This window comes from Scomber japonicus, chromosome 23 (assembly GCF_027409825.1).
Source record: "Scomber japonicus isolate fScoJap1 chromosome 23, fScoJap1.pri, whole genome shotgun sequence".
In the NCBI taxonomy this organism is placed as follows: Eukaryota; Metazoa; Chordata; class Actinopteri; order Scombriformes; family Scombridae; genus Scomber; species Scomber japonicus.
Window position 1 is genome coordinate 13,135,743 of NC_070600.1, and position 20,411 is coordinate 13,156,153.

General features: G+C 41.5%; 1 protein-coding gene across 1 annotated transcript; it reads left to right on the top strand.

Moving 5' to 3' along the window:
• The first annotated feature begins 6,019 nt into the window (after positions 1–6,019).
• gpr37b (G protein-coupled receptor 37b) lies at positions 6,020–19,068 on the top strand. Its single transcript, XM_053314001.1, has 2 exons — positions 6,020–7,217; positions 18,253–19,068. The coding sequence occupies exons 1-2, from the start codon at positions 6,168–6,170 to the stop codon at positions 19,066–19,068; spliced, it is 1,866 nt and encodes a 621-aa protein (XP_053169976.1). The 5' UTR covers positions 6,020–6,167.
• The last annotated feature ends 1,343 nt before the right edge of the window (positions 19,069–20,411 follow it).

A 20,411-nucleotide genomic window follows, 5' to 3' on the forward strand; every position in this document is an offset into this window, starting at 1 on the left:
ACTTCTTACACAACACTTAGACTCTCCTTATGAACAGACCACTTTTTATTGATTTCAGCTCAGCTTTCAAATCAGGTCAGTGGCATCAGATGATAAAGAAGCCCCTTAAAGCACTTTAAAGTTCTCAGTAGTTTCCTTTAACAGACCTTTAAAGACTGATAACAGACTGTCAACCACCAGTGACACTGTCATTACTCAGAACTCTGCACCCAGCACATTTATTTTCACTCTCTACACAAAAGATCGTCACACTGCATTGAATACTTATCAACAGTCAATATCTTACTTTGTCAAATGTCAACGGTGCAATTTAGTTCTAACGTCAGTGTCTTCGCACTGCTTTCTTCATCGGTATACTTAACCAAACAAAACTCGGAAAAAGTTTGATCACAAACTTTTTTCTGTCTCTCGAGGCCCCACCTTAGATATGTTCAAGAAGCAACTCCTCCTGTGATCCTAGTTCACACCAACAACACTCTTAACCACGAGAAAACTAGTCACAAAAAAGTATGGTTTATATTAATCTTATTAGCTGTGGTCATAATCCATCCATTTATATTTCTATAATGCACAGATTCATCCAGGATGTATGACTGGAAGCAGGTAACTGAAAGCAAATTTCTCTCTCAAAAGTAAGAACATCTGCTAGAACAACAACTGCTGATGAGGCACCATCTCCAAGTCCTTTCCTCTCACGGACTGCCAAGATTGCAAACTGTCCTGACTCCACCATGTTGTCTTTTGGTTGTATTAGATTTTACTTGAGCTTAGATAAAAGGATGAGCTTAGGAGGACTAAAAATATTCTTGGCAGTATGTCTGTGCTGTACATACACAGTCTGTCACCCACTGCTTTACACTTCCACTAATATGTTACTATTGTTACTTAATTAGATAAATGTCAGGTTCAAAAAGTCAAGTGTTTCTGTGTCTGCACTCTCCAGGAGAATAATTCATCCACTTAAGCAAACCCCCATGAGACACATTTACTGTAATTGTGCCTCCTTCTAGGGTCATTGGCTGCAATGATATTGTCGTTTTAGTATAGATATAATGCAGCGGCATGCAGTGCAAAGAAAATATATACCCTCTTATACCACTGGATGACTTTCAATGATTCTAAGTTTTTTTTTTTCCTGTTTTCCCTCAACAGTGGAATGTGTCATTTACCAGTAGCATTCAAAGTACTGTACTGTACTTTACTGTATGTCGCCTTCATTTTTTGGTCAAATATTCACTTTGCATGCTAAATAAGATCACCTCCATACCTTTTGATCGAGGAGTAATTGAATTAATTATAAGTAGAATGAGAGAAGTGGGCAACAGGAGAGTAATCAAAAAGGTGAAAGCCGATTACAAAGAGTAAAGACATTAAGGTGAGTTTCTCAAAATAAGAAATGATATGTTAATTTGTCTGCTGCTGCCTTGGGAAAAGAGTATGTGTGGGAGATAAAGTTGGGGGTGGGGGGTGGGTAAGACAATATAAGCAGTGAGAAAGAGTAAAGGGAAAAGTGTGGGCAGACAAAAACTAAAACCTTCAGTTCATTAATAGATAGCTATTATGGATTTCTGCAGCTGTTTTATTTAACAGCAGTATAAAAGACATTCCAAAATAAATGATCCTCTGAGTCTCTACTTTCTTTACAGTACATTCTCATACAGTCAAATTAACAGATAGGAACTTGGCGTTTTTGATAATATCTAAACAATTATTTCTTCGTATTTCCTCTTCATCTTTGTTTGTGCATGTTTTCAAAATGGAATAAATGTGGATAAATGTGAGGTGATATTTTTTCCAAATCAAGTCTTTTGGGAGCTTTTTCAGATGTTGTTATTCCATAAAAACACCAGCAGATGGCGGCATGTACCCACTTTATGTGGACCTGAGTCCAGCCACATGAGTGATGTGTTTATCATGACTACAGCCAAGCAGAAATCGACACTAAGAGCCTCCGGGAGATGTGCTGACACTATTGAGAGATAATGTTATTCATTATAGAGGGCGCTTAAAGGACGGCAATGTCTCCAGTGAAAAGCTCTCAGAACAATAGCCCCATGTGTTAGATTATAAGCAGTTTGATAAAAGCCTTAAAGGATAGGTTGACATTGTTTGTAGTCTGTTTTAAAAGAATAGTCAGGTGCCCAAATGAATGTTGGAACAGGTTTTGCTGCAATTCATAGAAGATCTCCTCCAAACGCCCTTACAATGTAAATGATGGGGTACTTGTGTTGTATTTAAAATGCATTTAAAAGTTTATATAAAGACAATGTCAGGCTTCTACCATCTGGGTTAATTGAATAAAGTGGATATATCCCATAGTTACAGTCCTTTTTGTAAAACAAATCCCTTTTCGTGCCATGTGGACAGTATTTTCCTGTTCAGCTGCAGTGGAAAGATCATAATAAAAAGGGAATCTGACACTCGTAAGTCAGAAACTAAAGAATTAAAGATATTGACTTGATTTGACTAATCTGTACATCTAAAGCTTCAAAGCAGACTTGAAAAATTGTGAACCTTTCCAACGTGCTCTATAGTAAACAAGGTCATCTTATCCTACAACAGCAGGAACATAAATCTACCTACAATGTCAAATGCTGAAGAAACTTAATGGCTATGAAAATCTGAGTGTTTCTGATTGCCAGTAAATCACTCTTAACTCTCTCACACATATCACACATAGTTTATGAAGACAATTTCACAGTGACATGGTCTTACAAATTGCTGCTGCAAACTTACTGAGTAATACAAATTTACACCCCTTCATTTATTTATTTAGAAAAAATAACTTTTCCAAACAAGACCACAGGGAGGTGGAAGTGTAAATAATTTAGATGAGTAAAAAGATGAAAACTTCCCCCAACTGGAGCTTCCTGCACTGTAATCAAACTAAATCAAACTGAATGCTTCTACAGTATAATTAATTGAAGCCACCATGTACTGTAGGCTTGTGAGTGGGCCTGTTGTCTGTTTTTGTTCAGCATGTATGAATGCCTGAGTCGTGGGGTGCCTGTGCATATGTCTCTCTGCAGAGTTTGTGTGTGTATAATTTATTTTCATCACATCACATAAAAAGTGAAATCCATGAAATCTTCATGGCCCTGGCATGTTCTTTCCAACTGCATGTCCTACTAAACTCAACTTTTTACTCTGTCTGTGTGTGTGTGTGTGTGTGTGCACTTACCCCCTTATTTGTGATTCGTGCGTGCCCTTGATGTCCCTCTGTGTCTGAACCTTTAAGTGTTTCCATGCATGAGTACATCAGCGAGAGAACCTCTCTTCCTTTATCTACACCCACACATGCCGACTAACAGCGTCTCCGTGGACCACCCGCACAATAGACATGATAATTACATGTGAAGTGTTGCCCTGTGCCTTCCAGCTCATTAGAAATGGTACCGTGGGTTCTTCTGGTGGTATTTTCAAGGTCACACACAAACGGTGTAATGTGAAAGATTTAACCTGTGAAAGAAGTGAATTCACTAAGTGATTAGCTCTGGCAGCGTTTACTCTTATTTTGAGGATTTATTTTAAAATCAAAGGGTGATATCGAAGGTTACTGTGTGTGGAACTCTGCAAGGAAAAGTTTGGATGTAAAAAGTGAATCCTCTCTCCTCCTTCAGCAGCTACTGTATGCCTTTGAGCAAACCAAATCTCCAAATTGCTCCAATATATATTACCTTTCTTGCTAACAGCATCATTAAAGTTTCATTCATTCCAAAATACCCAAATAAATCAATAGACTTTTCTCGGTACCATTTTACATGTAGAACTTGTTTCTTTTAAGTCAGATCAAGGTCAGATCTAGATATTGGCGGGAGCAACTTGAGTAATCTTCAGTAGTTTCCTCCCTGTGTGAAACTTGGCTGTGCGAGCATGTGTGTGTGCTCCCCTGGTTAGAATTGGCTCCAATCACCTTTGATGTAGAAGGTCAGCAGCTACATGTCCACTGTGTCTGCCAATTCGCTCTCTCCTCTCCGTCTCTTCCAATACCTGCATATGTTTTTGAAAAACAAACCCACAAGTGAGCATGCCTGCAAATACCTTCTCTATAAAGTCACGTGTATAGACCCCCATTTGTGTTTGTCCAGTACATGTGCACATACCTCTATTTCTACAGTCTGTACATTTTGTCTGCATACCTGTGCACATTTCAACATGCATTGTGTGTGAACATTCTCATGTGTTCCTTTTTTTCCCAATGTGGTGAAGACTTCAGTTTGTGGAGACTTAGACTCAGTGTAAAAGCTCCACTTACAGTACTTAGAGCACTTGAGACATAATGTGCTCAATTCATTTAGGGGAATGTGAGAGTCTCTTGAATTATTGACTCAGCTTGACATGCAGTACTGTACTTAGTCACAGGTTGTGGGTTGGGTATGTACATGCAAAACAATGTATTTAATCATTGCAGCAACACATCATCAAATACCCTGGAGACTTAAGGTATATGCATGTCATTAGCTCAAACTGAAGAAATTACAGTAAGCTACTGAGACAGACTGACTGACAGACAGGTGAAGTCAACGTCTACTTAATGTGCATTACCACGTCAAGGGATTTCACTTTGAAATAATTAAAACCCACCCATAAGTGTTCCTCTAAGTTCAACCTTTCAGAAAATGATTACAGGTCTTACTAAAGCCTACAACATTTAATCAAATATTAAATGACCTCAAGCACCTTTTCTAATGGAAGAGCATTTTTTATGGATATATGTGGTGCAGTTATTGATGCACACAGCAGTAGAACACGCTGCAATCAATGTCCATATTCCTTACAGTTAGGTTAGATCAATCCAGAAACCAGATGAAGATCACTTTTCAGACTTGGTGATGTTTGCAGCCCTGCTTGTTACTGATGACCCCAAATGAGCAAGGTCCTTGGAGTGTGAATAATTCAGACAGAAAAGCTGACAGAACTGTTGTTGGGCTGTTTTATAGTGTTTACTACTTGCAGCAGTAAAATAATGAATACCATTAATTATGAATCTACATTTAGCTACTATCAAGGCTCTGAATCTGAAAATGTTGGTTTTCCTAATACAAATAAAAACATGCAAAGAGGAGGGGGGGGGGTGTAAATATCTTATTATGCAGTTTCACTTGTATTATCAGATTCCCTTCCAGATATGTTCAACTAGGCAGAATAATCACGCATCAGCACAGTTATCTTAGATGAAAACGATTTATTTTCAGAGTGTAGCTAACTATCTGGTTTATCATTATTTTATCAAAATCACATTCCAAGATTGATATGCATTTTAACTAAGTGCGCTGGTATCACAGCGCCGCCTGTGCGTAAAAATTAAAAACTGAGTAATATATTTATTAGCAGGTCTGTCGGGCGTGGCATGGCTTGTCTGCCGGGGGGCTGTAGCCGTATACTGCTCGGGGCTGCTGCTGAATGCTCCATGATGGATGAAGAGTGACAGATCGGGGTTAGCCGCCAGGGGAGTCCATTTTCTTCCAGTGCACTGTCCTACACGAGGAGAAAGCAGAGGAGGAGGAGAGACTCTGACTGGACGCAGGAGGAGGAAGGGACGAGAAACAGAGAGAGAGGAGCGACCGATTTCCACCCCTCCTCTCTTTCCTTCTCTCTCTCTCTCTCTCTCTCTCTCTCTCTCTCTTGTGCATCACAGCCTAGTGGGCTTTACCCGATCTGCACTGCATTGACGCTGCTGCTGCTGCTGCTGCCAGGCGACCCAACCCACTGAACTAACACACCAACACACACACATGCACACACACAAGGAGAGAACCGCTCCTTTTTGGTTGCTATTACACACAGCGGGGAAGTGACGGTTGTGCATATTCTGTGCGTATTGCATGGATATGCAACAAATCCCTCTCTACCTCTCTTTATCTCTCTCTCACTGGATTCGCTGTCCGGCTCGGTAATGTCAAGACTTTGGGAGCGGGAGTGACTCGGATAGGAGGTGGTGGCTTGGAGATTATTGCAGCTCTAGTACACCGTGCACAGCAAGAATTTTGGATACAAGTTTGCACGGCTCGCGTCATGAATGTAGCTGTTTGATTGAGACCGTGAGCTCCCACCTTCCTGTGCTGCGTCCAACATGGGTGTTGACTGAATGGAAGTGTCCCCACGCTGCCACAAAGGTATGAGGATGTACTTGTGAGGACTAAACGGCGCTCAGAGATTTTTGGACCATGCATATTCTGCAGCCTAGGACGTTATTCGTGTTACTGGCCCACGCACATGTATTGTTATCTTTGAGAAATAATGGAGAAGTACGAACTAAGGAGGTCAGCAACACAAGCGTGTACTCTGCCAGGACTTTCCATGGGTCACTCCGGGAGAGTCATCAAAACAAAGCCCGAGACCGTGCGCTCTCGGCTGGATACGCCACAGGTGCGTCCTCGGCGGAGCGCGCAATTGTCAGGGGGACTATTAACTCCACTCACCCTTGGAAGAGGGTAATTGCAGGAGGAACGAGGCGATTTGGACACAACAAACGCGACATCAATAGGACAGTGACACCCGTGGAGGACCCTAACGCTGTCTCACATTGGGACCCGACGCGCCACCATAATAGGAGGATAAAGTTGAATGGCGGTCTTAGTAGTACGGGGACGCCAGCAGGTGGACACTACAATGCGGCTAAGCCCTCTTCAATGGGCCGGGGAGACGGAGGAGGGGGACTCGAGGAGGGTGACAGGCACAAGAGAGGCACAAAAGACGAGCAGAAGAAAGCGTGGAAGAGGGGGAGAAACAGGCTGAACAAAAGCGCAGGGGTTTTGGCTCAGCCTCACGCGTCACCGTGGGAACCCATCCCGAAGCCGGTGGCCCTCACCTCCACCGACCTGCCCTTTGACCTCTTCACCAGGAGGCCCGAGTTATTCACTTTCAGAGAGGAGAACCCCTGGGACGCCACTCCGATCACCCCTCCAAGCTCGCAGGACTTCGGGGACGAAATCAAGAACCCCTTTTACCCGGTGACAAGTGAGACTTATGGCGCTTACGCCATCACTTGCGTCTCAGGGGTTATTTTCTTGGTGGGGATAGCGGGTAACATCGCCATCCTGTGCATCGTGTGCCAGAACTACTACATGAAGAGCATCTCCAACTCATTGTTGGCAAATCTAGCTGTGTGGGATTTTGTGCTCATCTTCTTCTGCCTGCCCATGGTGGTTTTCCATGAACTGACCAAGTCCTGGCTGCTGGGAGAGTTCACCTGCAAAGTGGTACCCTATGTGGAGGTAATTAGATTATACTCTTCTTGTTTTCCGTGATAATTGTGTATCTTGCTCTCAATGTCTCAAGGAAAATGATATCATATTGGAGTGGTGATCACGTTTTGAGGCAATGCCTACAGGCAGGATCCCCCTCTGCAGGGATGACAGATGGTAAATGGGGCTCAACCAGTGTCATTATATCACCCGCCTTGTCTGACAGCGTTAACACCTCCATAGTTACATCATCTGTGTGACTTTGGGGCATGAAAATGAAGTTTCACACTCTTGTTGCCTGACCAATGCACTTAAAGAATTGAGTTTCTGTTTTTAAGCCCTTACTGTTAAGAAAGTACACAGTATAGGATGTCACCTCAGCCAGTAACAAGGGTGCTCTGTTTGTCACTTGTGGTCCTGTTACTGGTGAGAGAGCCTCACCTACCCCTCAGGCATGTAGACACACCCATAAATTTACACCAGGATGTAAGGCCACAGCTCACTGTGACATACATACAGTATAACACTCTTACTCCTGTTGCTTGAGCTACACATATGGCACAATTTATATGTCCTTGTCCTTGTTCTCTGTTCTTCTTTTACACACACAGACACACACCTGTGTTCACTAGTGGTGGAGGGTTGCTAGACAGGTTGTTTACACCATGTTGATACCTTTCCTTTGTGTGCTTACTGCAATTACACCAGTGTCAGATTCACCTGAAAGGTTAACAGAGCAGGGGGTTTCCAGCTCAAGGTCTGGAAGGGCAAGAAAGGAGACATGGTTGATGATTTAATTTGACCCAAATACAACATAAATGAAAGTACTGTACAACAAACCGATTTGGAACAGATGAAGCAGTGGGCGTTATTAGTGTCAGAGGCGAAGGAAAAGGAGGAGAGCACATGAAACCAAACCCAGAAGAAACCAGATTGCAGCAGAGAGAGAAAGAGGCTGACACCAGTTTCTGTAGGCACACCGCAAGCCAGAACAGGTGACCAGACTCCACCCTCCAGAGATGCAGAAGAGCATGCAGATGGAGAGGCCAGTTGCATCAAGAGGTGATAATATGAGCAGGTGAACCCACAGTTGTTTCAGAAAAAGGCCCAAAAAGAACATAGTTTAGGTTACAGACAACATTTTGACATATTTTTGAAGCATTGATATCTTTGATTGAAAAGGGACTTACAGAATGATGTGAAAAACTGTTTGTGGAGCTAAATCATATTAGTTATTCAATTCAGTGTGAAATGGACTTGTTTGTGGTCTTTTGCAATGCAGTTTTGCTGCCTCTCATTTTAAGTATGACACCTCTAGTAGTTCGGCAAAAAAAGTAGACCATTCTAGTGAAATATGAATCTGCTTTAGAGTCACAGTCTAACCTGCATCAGGCATTCGTTACAGTTATCTCTTTGTTGGAGTTAGAAGCTATAACTGGCAGTTTTCCATGCATACATTTAATTGCAGCATGATTTCTACAAAAAGCAAGCAGATATTGCTTACAGTATGTTGCATTTGCACCATCCTCTCTCCTATTTGCCACCATTGTCCTCATTGATCACATACTGTAAAATCATAATGCAGCATCTCATTTGCAAACACCTTGTGTGGATATATTTTAATTAATGGGGTATCACAGGGAAACAGACCCCCTCCTTGTGTTACTGCATATGAGCTATCCAAGGACCACAGGATATTATTGAATAACTTTAATAATGCACGCCCAGTGCACAGACCAAATGGTTACTGTTAATATAGAGAACCCCTGTGTGTTTATTATTACACTTGTATATGCATTTTCGTGCATATCTATCAGGACATGTGCACTGGACTGGACCTGTATGTCTTCACAGTGCTTTCAGTGTGTGTATGTGTGTGTGTGTTTGTGCAGAGCCGCATGCGTGTGTCAAAACAGGCCGTGAATAATGCAGCCTTGGGCTCACTCTCTCCCTGTGGAACATTCAGTGAAACACACACACATATTCACCCTATGGAGTGACTTTATTCTTCACTTAACCCAAATTCAGTCACACGGGATATCAACATTTGGCCTAAAATAAAGACATGCATACTCAGTCACACACGTTTGCATATATATGCAACATGTAACCCAACTGCACGTGAGTATGCATGCATAATCAGAAAGCAGTATAGATCATGTATTGTCAGTGTCTACTGAAAGAGGAGCCTCCCATGGTGCAGCCTGCAGTAAACCTGATTTTATTCAGAATGTCCCAAGTCTAAATGAGAAAGCAATTTTTTCTGTAAAATGTGAGAAAATATAGCAGGAAAATAGAGATGTTGGCAACAGCCACCCTGCATTATTTCAGATACACTCCTTTTTCATGCTCCTGTCATTGCAGATGACCCCTCTGGGCAGTGATGCACATTGCAACAAATTTAGGCAAAACTAATGGGCAATAATTGAGTTTTGCACCTGGCAGTTGATTAGGATGAGACTTTAAAGCAGACAAAAATAACAGATAACCAGTGCAGTAAGCATTGTGTTAGCCATAGGGAATAACTGAGTCATTTGTCAAGGCTCATTTAGAGCTATGCTGCTGCCGAGATTTTGAAAACTTTTTGTCTCATTACATCTACAATAAATATAGAAACACGTAGGCATCACCAACTGAGAAAGCATCATATGGTGAGATGTAATAGCAATAATACTGTATGAGTAGTGCTTTCAAGCAGCATTACATGATTTGTTTATTGATGGGTGTTTAATAGAAAGAAAAAAAAACAGTTGTTTACAAGATTATACTGTATAAAATGTGTACATTTAGGTCTAAATGTATGTATATGAACAGAACCAGAGCCAAGCATCCGTGGTTACTTTGTCAGATTTATAAATAAAATATTTTGCCCATTAGGTTATTATTTTGAAACCTTTGCAGCAGCCTAATGACTATTCGCATTAGAAGATGTGTTCACACCTCTTTCTTAACTTGATTTACAGCTAATTGCCAATCATCATCATGGAACATAAATCTAGCGGCTCCCTAAAGGCTCATTCTCTCCTTAGACACATATTGGCAATTCCATTACCAGTTCTGCCCTATCACCATAACCATATGGTAGATAGTGTAGTTTGAGCCACAGTGGCTTGTATTGGTAGATTGTAAAAACATAAGCAATACTATTGTGTCCATATCTACATCTCAGACTTAATTGAGTCCCTATTTTACTCAAATTCTATATTTTGTACTGTTTTATTTACTAATACTAGCATATTATGCTTAAAATGCTCTATGTATTTCTTTAGTTTGTATGCCTCATTCATACATCTGACCTCTGTTGTACAATACTCTGTCGTCAGAAACTGTAGGCTGTCTTTGCTATGGTACAGTTGGCCTTAGCAGGCAAAAGACAGAGAAACAGACTATTGAAGCAGAGCAAGAAATAGGCTGAGGAAAGAGAAAGAGAGATTGGAGGAGGGAAAGTGAGAGAAGTAGGGAGAGGCTGCATGGAGCCACAGAGCTAGAGACACTATTGTGCAGAAATTGGCGGTAATGGCAGGACATACATCAGCTTGACACATTCACATTCACTGACAATACGTTGTTTCAACTCACACATGCACACACAGGAACACACACTTTGAAGAAACTAAATCAGAATTACAAATTCAGTTTCAGGAATATGAGGCCATTTCACAGGACCAGAAGGGGCCCACATACACTTGTTATTTTCTTTCTAGTGTGACGGGACGACACATTAAGTTAATTTAAAGACTGTATAAAGTGAATTCAGACATTTTCTTCTAAACACATTAAATAGGTCATAAATGTATTTCTAAAAAAGGTGTAAAAAGCATTTCAACCATTTAGATTTGAATTGTAGAGCTAGTCTTCACAAACTGTGTTTCAAGATTTCTGTGTTCAGGATTTAGTGGGCGGGTCTGAATCAACCCGCCCCTGCTGCTGTAGAGGTATAAATACATTCAGCACACACTACTACTACTACAGTCTACAGTTAGCCAGTTAGCTGAGTTAGCCGCTGAGTTAGCAGCCGAGTTAGCCGCTGAGCTAGCAGCAGAAAGCTCTCAAACGTAGCGTCCATGTTTCGGGTAGAGGTGGTGTCTTTGATTGACAGGTGACACTTGATAGGGGGCGGGGTTTCAGCGGACTCGACGGGCACTCCCACAGTGTTTGGTAGCAGAGAAAAAGGCTGAGTTTTACACAACTTAGAAGCCTAATTTCATATATTTGGCAATTTTTTTTTTAATAATTCAAATTTGGCAGAGTGGTTAACAACACACTTTTCTGTGGTATGTCGAACTCAGAACACATATTTATTATTACTTTACACAGACTTTAATTCATAGTAATTTTTTTTTTTGCAAAATGTGTAAAATATCTATTGTGAAACGTCAAGTTATTACAATGTGCACAAAAAGCTTATTTTCACAAAAAGCAACGTAGATGCTAGCTGACTGCAATAGCTTTGAACCAAAGCAGTCTCATGAGCTGTGACACTACAAGTTCACCTGCTGCAGTTTACTGCCGTAACTATCTGGTAGCTAGCTGTCTCTGGCTATCTCATAATGAATTTAACTGTATCTATGAGAACGACTGACTGAAAATGAGTGAAATCCCTTGTGTGGATTCCACTTAGTCTGTCTCTACCTGCCAGTTAGCTAACCCTAGCAAGCAGCAGTCTGCAGATACCAGTCTCATGTCTTGTAATGAAACACAAACCGCAGCAGATCAATTAGTGAGCAGCCTTCTCTGCTCTGTCTGTGCTGAAACTGATTATCAAACTGGATGTGAACTACTTAGTTGAAGCATCTGGTACTGGCAGCAACAGCAGTGAGGATAGCCTGTATTTTATGTATAATGACAGCCATGCAGGTGGTGCATATCTTTTATTATTCTTGCACAATTGTCTAAAAATGTTTCAATCACTAATATTTCAATCCTGTATTCTGCATGCAAACAAAAAATGCTAAGCTGAAAGTAAAATTTTGATGTTTTTTTGTCCATATCACCCAGCCCTAGTTCCTTAATTCAAGAATCACCAAATATGGTTATTATCATCGGATCTTTATGGGAAGCATTGTTTCCACTCCTTTCGTATATCAAGAAAATAGGTAGGTAAGTCCAGATTCCAGCCATCCCCATCTGTCTATTTGTCTCTGTCTATCTATCTAGCTAACAATCTAGCCTTCGCACACACGCACTCAAATGCACAAAGTCAGTGGGGTGTGCTGATCTTCCAGATGGGTGGGATGGCCTTCTCTCTACTGATCGCTGCCTACGGCTGTTCTCTCTCTCACTCCCTCTCTCTGCATCAGCTATCTGTGATTAGAAGTGAGCCACAGGGGGAACACACACTCACTCACACAGTGACACAGACACACTTAATACAGTATGAAAGCATTTGGGAACACGCACAATAGTGCATGTATTGTACCCTGAATGCGGACATACAGTTACTGAATACACAACACATGAACACAAGTTAAGTACACAGAGGAACACACTAGATGCCGTGCCCTCCGCTTGTCTATTAGGAGCACGCGTGATAGTTAATTGGAAGATACGTAAATTATTCAGGGCATATAATTAGTGGCTCTACATAATGCATGATGGTGAGTCCATTCAGTCAGCTCTTTGTCCGTGGATGAGTAGATATTGTGTTTGGTATGATGAGACAAGTCCACACAACATAACGAAGCGAAGATTAGGCTTGCTGTTGAATGTAATTAACCAAACTTATAATTACCCATGTAGATATGCAGTATTCATTCAGTGATTAGCATTATGAATTAGGTATGGTGGTGATACGAAATAGTCCAGCGTATCAGTTTCAGATCAGCAAAGAACAGGCCAACATGCACAGTAGCTAGCCTTCATAGAGTGGAATAGGATAGAAATGAAAAGCTCCTGGGTTCGGCATTGCCTCCAACGTAACACTTGGAGACTGGGGTCAATGACCTGGAATGGGACTTTTCTTGCAGCCGCTGCACACTGAGAGACAAATACTTTTTCTAATGTCCAGGGGAATTCTGCCACAAGTCAGGATATAATTTAATAGAAGAGAAATTTATTGTCTGGAAGAAATTGCCTCAGACACACACAGTAAATGCAGAGACAGAAAGCAACAGCTAAGGGTAGAATAATGGACGGTTGCTATTAATTTAATTAAAGAAAAGAAAGAAGCAAGAAGAACATTAGAGGGTGTACTGCTCACTCCACTTATGTGTGACTTCTATGGATCTTTGTTCCAGGCTGGCAGCCCCCTGAAGGACAATTTAATATAAAAGTTACAATTAGAGCCTGTTCTTGCCTTTGTTTTGTCTCAGAATAGAATAGAATAGTTGAGTGTGTAGATTCATTCTTGACCTGGAAACAAAACATTCTTATCACATGGCCATCTTACAGTACTTGGTGTTTCATAAGCTTTCGACCACACCACAATTAATCTGCTAGTTATTTTTCCGATAAATCATTTTGTGTATTTTGCCAGAAGAAGACATTGAAGAACACAGAAAAGCTTGAAATCCTAGCATTCGAGAAGCTGCAACCAGCTTTTAAGCATTTTAGCTCAATTATTTGATTATCAAAATACATAGTTGCCTATGCATATGATATCAACATCATGTGATTAAAAACTAAATAATTTCCATGACAACTTAGAACAATAGAATAGAATAGATGGATTCAGTGATGAGTCTGTAAGTCATAATCCCACACACACAGTCATATGTGTGCATCATCCAAAACTTGTACTCAGCATCAACAAAATACTCATTTTGATAATTCTGCATATATGTGGACGTGCACAGACACAAACAAATTCACAAATGGGTGTTCATGCTCACCTACATCCCTCTCTCTCTCTCAGACACACAGCCCAGCTGTTAGACGGATGGTGGCTGTCAGCGGCAGGGTCTCTCTGGTTAGAGTTATGGTCTGGTGAAGCCTGCACTGGGTCACACACACACACAGGCAGACACACACTCGCACATACACACTCAATCTAGAAAAAATACTGCAGCTGGATTAACCCTTTGTCTCCCTGGCTCATAAGACTGTGTGTGTCTGTCTCCATATTAGGTCATTCATCACCTGATAACACCCATTACCTCTGACAGTGGCTGCAGTCACAGTATGACCACACAGGCTCCACCAGTCCTTGTTAAGAGCCAATTAATAACGCAAGGCCTTTGTGCCACCAGCTCACAGGACCTTTAATCAGGAAGTTAATGGGCCGTTATTAAAAACAGCACCAGGGGAAAATGTCTCTCTCACCTGCTGTGCTGATAGACGGCCAGAACACCCCAAAAACATGTGTTCTGGATGAAAGGCCTTTTCATGTGGATTTTGTTTGAGCCCTTGAAGGCAAAGGTTGGGACTAAATAGATTATATTAAGTGAAATGATATGAAGTGACTATTGCTTTATAAACTGTATATTGTCACTTAATTACAAGTGATTTCGTAATGACTTGTTGGATTAACTACATTTCATTACACTTCTCCTTTACTGCCCCTAAAAAGTCAAACTTTTCACCCATCCATTAAAATATCTCAACAGCTACTGGATTGATTGGGACAGAACTTTGTACAGACAATCATGGTTCCCAAAGGATGCCTGTTTAAAGGCTTTGGTGATCCTGTGGCACCACCATGATGTTCACATCTATAGTTCTAAGTGACTTTATAACTATATGATTGATTGGCATGAATTTTGGTGCACACATTAATGCCACTCTCAGAATGAATTCTAATCATCAATCTGGCCATTTTCTGTTAAAAATGTCAGTTTGTCCAGTACTTTTTATAACCAGATGTTTCATGCTACTTAGCCAATATGAGCGTGCTAACACTAACTTTTTGAGGCAAATCATCCACATTAGCAAAGACCTGTGATCTTGTTTGCTCTGTTTTCTTGAAACTGCATTACGGTTTTAAATAAGCAATAAGACTTTAGAGGTACCATTTCCAGCCCCAAGGCTAGCAGGCCTGTCATCTTGCCGGCAGGTAAAGTGAACATGACAAGGCCAAGGCTGGTTGGTAGAAATGCCACAATAACATAGTTAATCATTCTAAAGATTTCTCTTCCTCTAACCTTATACTGTCTCACTCACTGATGTCTTCCCCTGCAAGTGTTCTCTATTCACAATCTCTCATTTCTTTCTTTCATTCTCTCATTCTTAGTTTCCCCCACTCTTTCCATTCTTCTTCTGTCCTTGTTTTTCATTCCCTCATTAGCATAACCCCCTTCCACACAAACACACACAGCTTCATCACCCCACCAGGGCTGACTCTTGGACTCTCTCTCTCTCTCATCTCCCCTCAAGTACAAAGCTATGCTTGTTCGCCCTGCCCTTGCTCTCCGCCCCAACACACTGATCAAAGCTGGGTTTCCTGGTCCTCCATGACAGCCTTTAAAGCCATTCCAACCCTGTTGTTCAAGCCATGAAATATTCACTCTCTGCAAGCACCTGTGTACTGGATGGGTTATTTTTTGTGTGTTCACTACAATATGAGAATGTAGGTATGCATATGTTTATGGAGGAATGCTTCTTCATCTGTTAGAATTAAAAAAACATTGATATATGGGGATGTAGGACCAAACAATATATAGAGGTAGTATGCAGCCTGATGTCCATTTAAAAAATTCAAATTTATTCCAGCATTACAGTGTGTAAACTGTGGATTGGGCTGGAGGGAAAAAAAGCAAAGCATTTCAGTGAATGATATCCACACTTACCAATGACACATGAAAATGTTAAAGGAGTCTTCTGATGTAAGGTACATTTCCTTGCAATCACTGTGCAGTCAGTTCATGGGGACATTTGAAACTTAAATCCACCAAGTATATGACCGGTGGAGCTGTCAAATGCTAGTGATGGTAAAATAAGTGTGTTTACTGTGAGGCATACATGCATTATTGCCTATACTAATGTCATCATTAATGCATGTTCTACTACTCACTTTTTTATACAGTTTCAACAACCAGTCACGCTGCTATAGACATTTTGGTGGCAAGTGCAGTAAAAACAAATCCTGCCCCTGCAATGATATGTGAACATGATGGACTTTTCTGAGCTCTTTAAAATGTTGTTTATACCAGTCAGAAACACCTGAAGACATTGATGTAAAAGAGCTCAGTCTCCTGCTTATTAAATTGTTTGCACTTGGCTCTCCACACATTGATCAGTACCTATAAGATGACAACTTCTGCCAAGTGCACTTACATTTTGACTGGCATTTTTGTCACCTCACCAAATCAACTAAAGGATTAATCTACCCAAATAAACATGCTTAGTTTAAATCCCCCTCAAGTTGCTTTTGAAAAAAGCTGTCACTTAAAGGTGTACTATATAGGATTTGTCAGTTGGTACTTGTAAACACAACAGTCAACAATGGCCCCTCCTCCCTGGCCTCCTCAACACCAGAGAGGAAGAGAGAGCAGCAGTGAATTAAGAGAATGAGCAGCACTGGCGAGAACAAAGCCGTGAATCAGATTTTTTCAACAACTACTTTTGATTGTTTCAAGGCAGTTACATTGTTAAGCACAAAAAAAACATCCCCACACCTCTGCATGCCTCATCCTGTCTGCTGTGGCCTGAGTGTGTGAGGTCAAACAGACATAGACACAGAGCATAGGAGAGACACAGAGACAGTAGTGTAACCTGGCCTCTACACTACCCGACCTCACACCCTGCACACTGTTATTGGCTGGGGCCTACACACCTATTCATTGTTTTTTAGGAAAATATTGTGTACTATGCCTTTAAATATGTACCAAACAATTATTCAGGCTAAATTTCAAAACAATTCAGTACATGATTGTAGTGTCACAGCTGCGTTCCTGGTTCAGAACGCAGTCACGTTGATCACAGTTACTATTTAGAGTGCTGTATTCTGCTGGCGGTTTGTCTACCCCACTTACTTCTCGCTGTTCCGTATGGTCACCCTTCATTAGCCTGGTTAGGATGTGTGTCAGAGGGTCAGTGTGTGTGTGTGTGTGTGTGTGTGTGTGTGTGTGTGTGTGTGTGTGTGTGTGTGTGTGTGTGCGAGGCCTACACACACACAGGACATCTTGCAGTGTGTGTGTATATCTATATCTGTCCAGGAAGTATGTGTTTAGAGCACTAAAGCCGAGGCTCACTGGGGCCATCTGGGGAGCTGGCTGTTGTAATTAAATTTGATATGACAGGAGGAATGAAGGGAGGAAAGGAAGAGGGGATGTTTAAAGGGAAACAGGGTGAGACACACTCTCCAGATGCAGAGGAATATTCTGCAGGGTACCCACTGTGCCAAAATGATAATCCAACAGATGCTTTCAAATGCTGAGGAAATTTGTGCACTCTGACAATTCTGTGCAACAAGAGTGTGAAGCCAAACATCTCCTAGTTAACATAAAAACACTGGAATGAGAGGTTTGTTCATTGATAAGATTGTCATTGAAAATACATTTAAACAAATGAATGCAGCAATGACGGCTTTTAATCCACCTTAACACTCTCTTTCTTTCCCCTCACACATACATGTATGTTTCAGAGAAGGATACTACACTGTGTTAATAGCACTGTTTATACTTACACTAGTGTCAGGTGTATTAAAAGCCCAATACCATTAATGTGTTTTGTGCTTTATTTAAATGGTGGAGGCTGACTTGTCAACTGGTAGAAAGGCCTCTGTTTGTGTGTGTATTACCAACAGCCCTTTAAGATTATGCATGACAACAGTTTAACAGACTTGATTACACATGAGATAATTTTGTCAGTTCCTTGTTATTCTCCTATTCAATGAAGAATGGGGACTGAACAATCTTCACTATAAGTTCAGTGTTGCATGCAGCTGAGCCCATCTGTCAGTTGAAATGATTTTAAATTGTTGCATGCATGAGGCTACTGTCAGCTTAAGCTCTGAGGCTCTCTTGTTTCTCCCCTTCCTTGCAGACATGTGCGGTTTCATGGATAGTGTTTCGATATATTGAGGAACTATGATACTATTGAGGAGTGAGCCTGTACAAGTCAACAACATTTGTCACAAGTCACATTTAATGTTTTCAGTGACCAATGTGATTTCTGTTTGTTTCCTCAGGTTGCCTCCCTTGGTGTGACCACTTTCACCCTGTGCGCTCTGTGCATCGACCGCTTCCGTGCGGCCACCAATGTCCAGATGTACTACGAGATGATTGAGAACTGCACCTCCACTACAGCAAAGCTAGCAGTCATCTGGATTGGAGCTCTGCTATTGGCTCTCCCAGAGCTCCTCATACGACAGCTGGTAGCTGAAGACACAGGAATGCCAGACGAGCCTCCTGTTGAACGCTGCATCATCAGGATATCCACCTCACTACCTGACATGCTCTACGTCCTAGGATTGACCTATGAGGGCGCTCGGCTGTGGTGGTGCTTTGGTTGCTACTTTTGCCTCCCCACCCTCTTTACCATTGGTTGCTCATTGGTGACGGCACGCAAGATCCGGCGTGCAGAGCAGGCCAGTGTCCGCAGCAACAAGAAGCAGATCCGACTGGAGAGCCAGATGAACTGCACAGTTGTGGCTCTGGCAATTGTCTATGGTGCCTGTGTGGTGCCTGAGAACATCTGCAACATAGTTTCTGCATACATGGCGGCTGGTGTTCCTGAGCACACCATGTCTGTCCTCCATCTTCTCTCTCAGCTGCTTCTCTTCTGTCGGGCCGCCGTGACGCCTGCGCTGCTGCTTCTCCTGTGTCGTCCACTGGGCAGGGCCTTTCTGGAATGCTGCTGTTGCTGCTGCTGTAACCACGCACCCTCCTCAGCCACGGCTAGTGACGATAACGAACACGAGTGCACCACAGAGCTAGAGCTGTCGCCGTTCAGCACCATCCGCAGGGAGCTGAGTAACTACACACCTGCTGGCTCCAACTGCTAAACGGACATTCCTCACCAGGGATGGAGATCTCACTAGCCTGCAATTAGTTTGTGGCTGGTATTTCTCAGACTTTTCTAGGAGAGATTTGCCTTACCTAGTCTAGTCATATTTTCAAATGGGTGCATGAATGAACTTGGACACTGAATAATCACATTCAGTCAGTGTCCTAAATCCTCAACTTTCATTCCTTATATTAATACTGTACATTTACAGTAACTGCATAATTGTTATTTTTCAAAGAAGCTAACAAAAAACAAACTGTTTGTTCCACTCATGCCCTGGGGTGCTTGTAAAACAGGGTCAGTACATATTTATACAGGAACTACACACTGGTCATCTTCAAATGTTAGCAATCCTGCCCGAAACCTTTAAAACGTACAAACCTCCCTACTGTAGACCTTGTATGCCTAAATATCATGCTTGGACACCTGGAATGGCCACTTGTTATCTGGCTGATGTCAATTTCCTCAAAAAATGTTTGAATCAGGTTAGAAAGAAAAAAAAATCATGCTATGTGTGTATGGGAACATAAATATTTATACTGTACAATAGAAATGGGGTATGTTTGTACAGAATACATGTCACAGTAGGTACTGTTTGTATTGAGTCTTGCTGATAAATGTGTTGACCACCAGAAGAAGTATTTATGTATGGGGAAACTGTACTGTACATCCCAGGGGAGAAATAATCAATGCCAATCACCTTCCAAATGGTTCACTGGTGAAATTATGGGGACTAAGCTAATTAATCACAGAGCAGTCATGTATAATAATTAAAATACTGCCTATAGAGGTACAGGACAGTTTATCAGCTGTAAATGTACAGTTCAGATATTGGTGCACACATTTATAGTCTTTGTGGCTGGGGTACTCGGCTTATGATAAGTAAACTAGCAGGGGGGTGTCTCTTTGCAGTAATGGCAGTTTGCAAGAAGAAAAAAAAGAGCGGAGATTGCGTTGGAGAATCCAAATATACACAACACTTACACTGTACATCGGAGAGAACCATGACTCTGACTGCGTTAAACATAACTGGGCTGGTCTCAGAGAAACATAAACACGGACTCGAGTGGAATGAAAAAGTTTGGAGTGGACTAATGGTAATCAAATTAAAGTTGAATGGAGTGGAATCGAATCGAATGAAATGCCACAATTAAATTGAATGGAGTGAATATAAATAGAGTGGAAAGTAATGGAACATAACACCCGTGGAATATAATTGAAAGGGATGGACTCGGCACAGACTGGACTGAAAATAAATAAATGCACTACACTGTTGTATCATGTTACGCCTTACACTTTGGGCTGTATATATACTGTACACTTTCTTCGGTGCTCTTATGA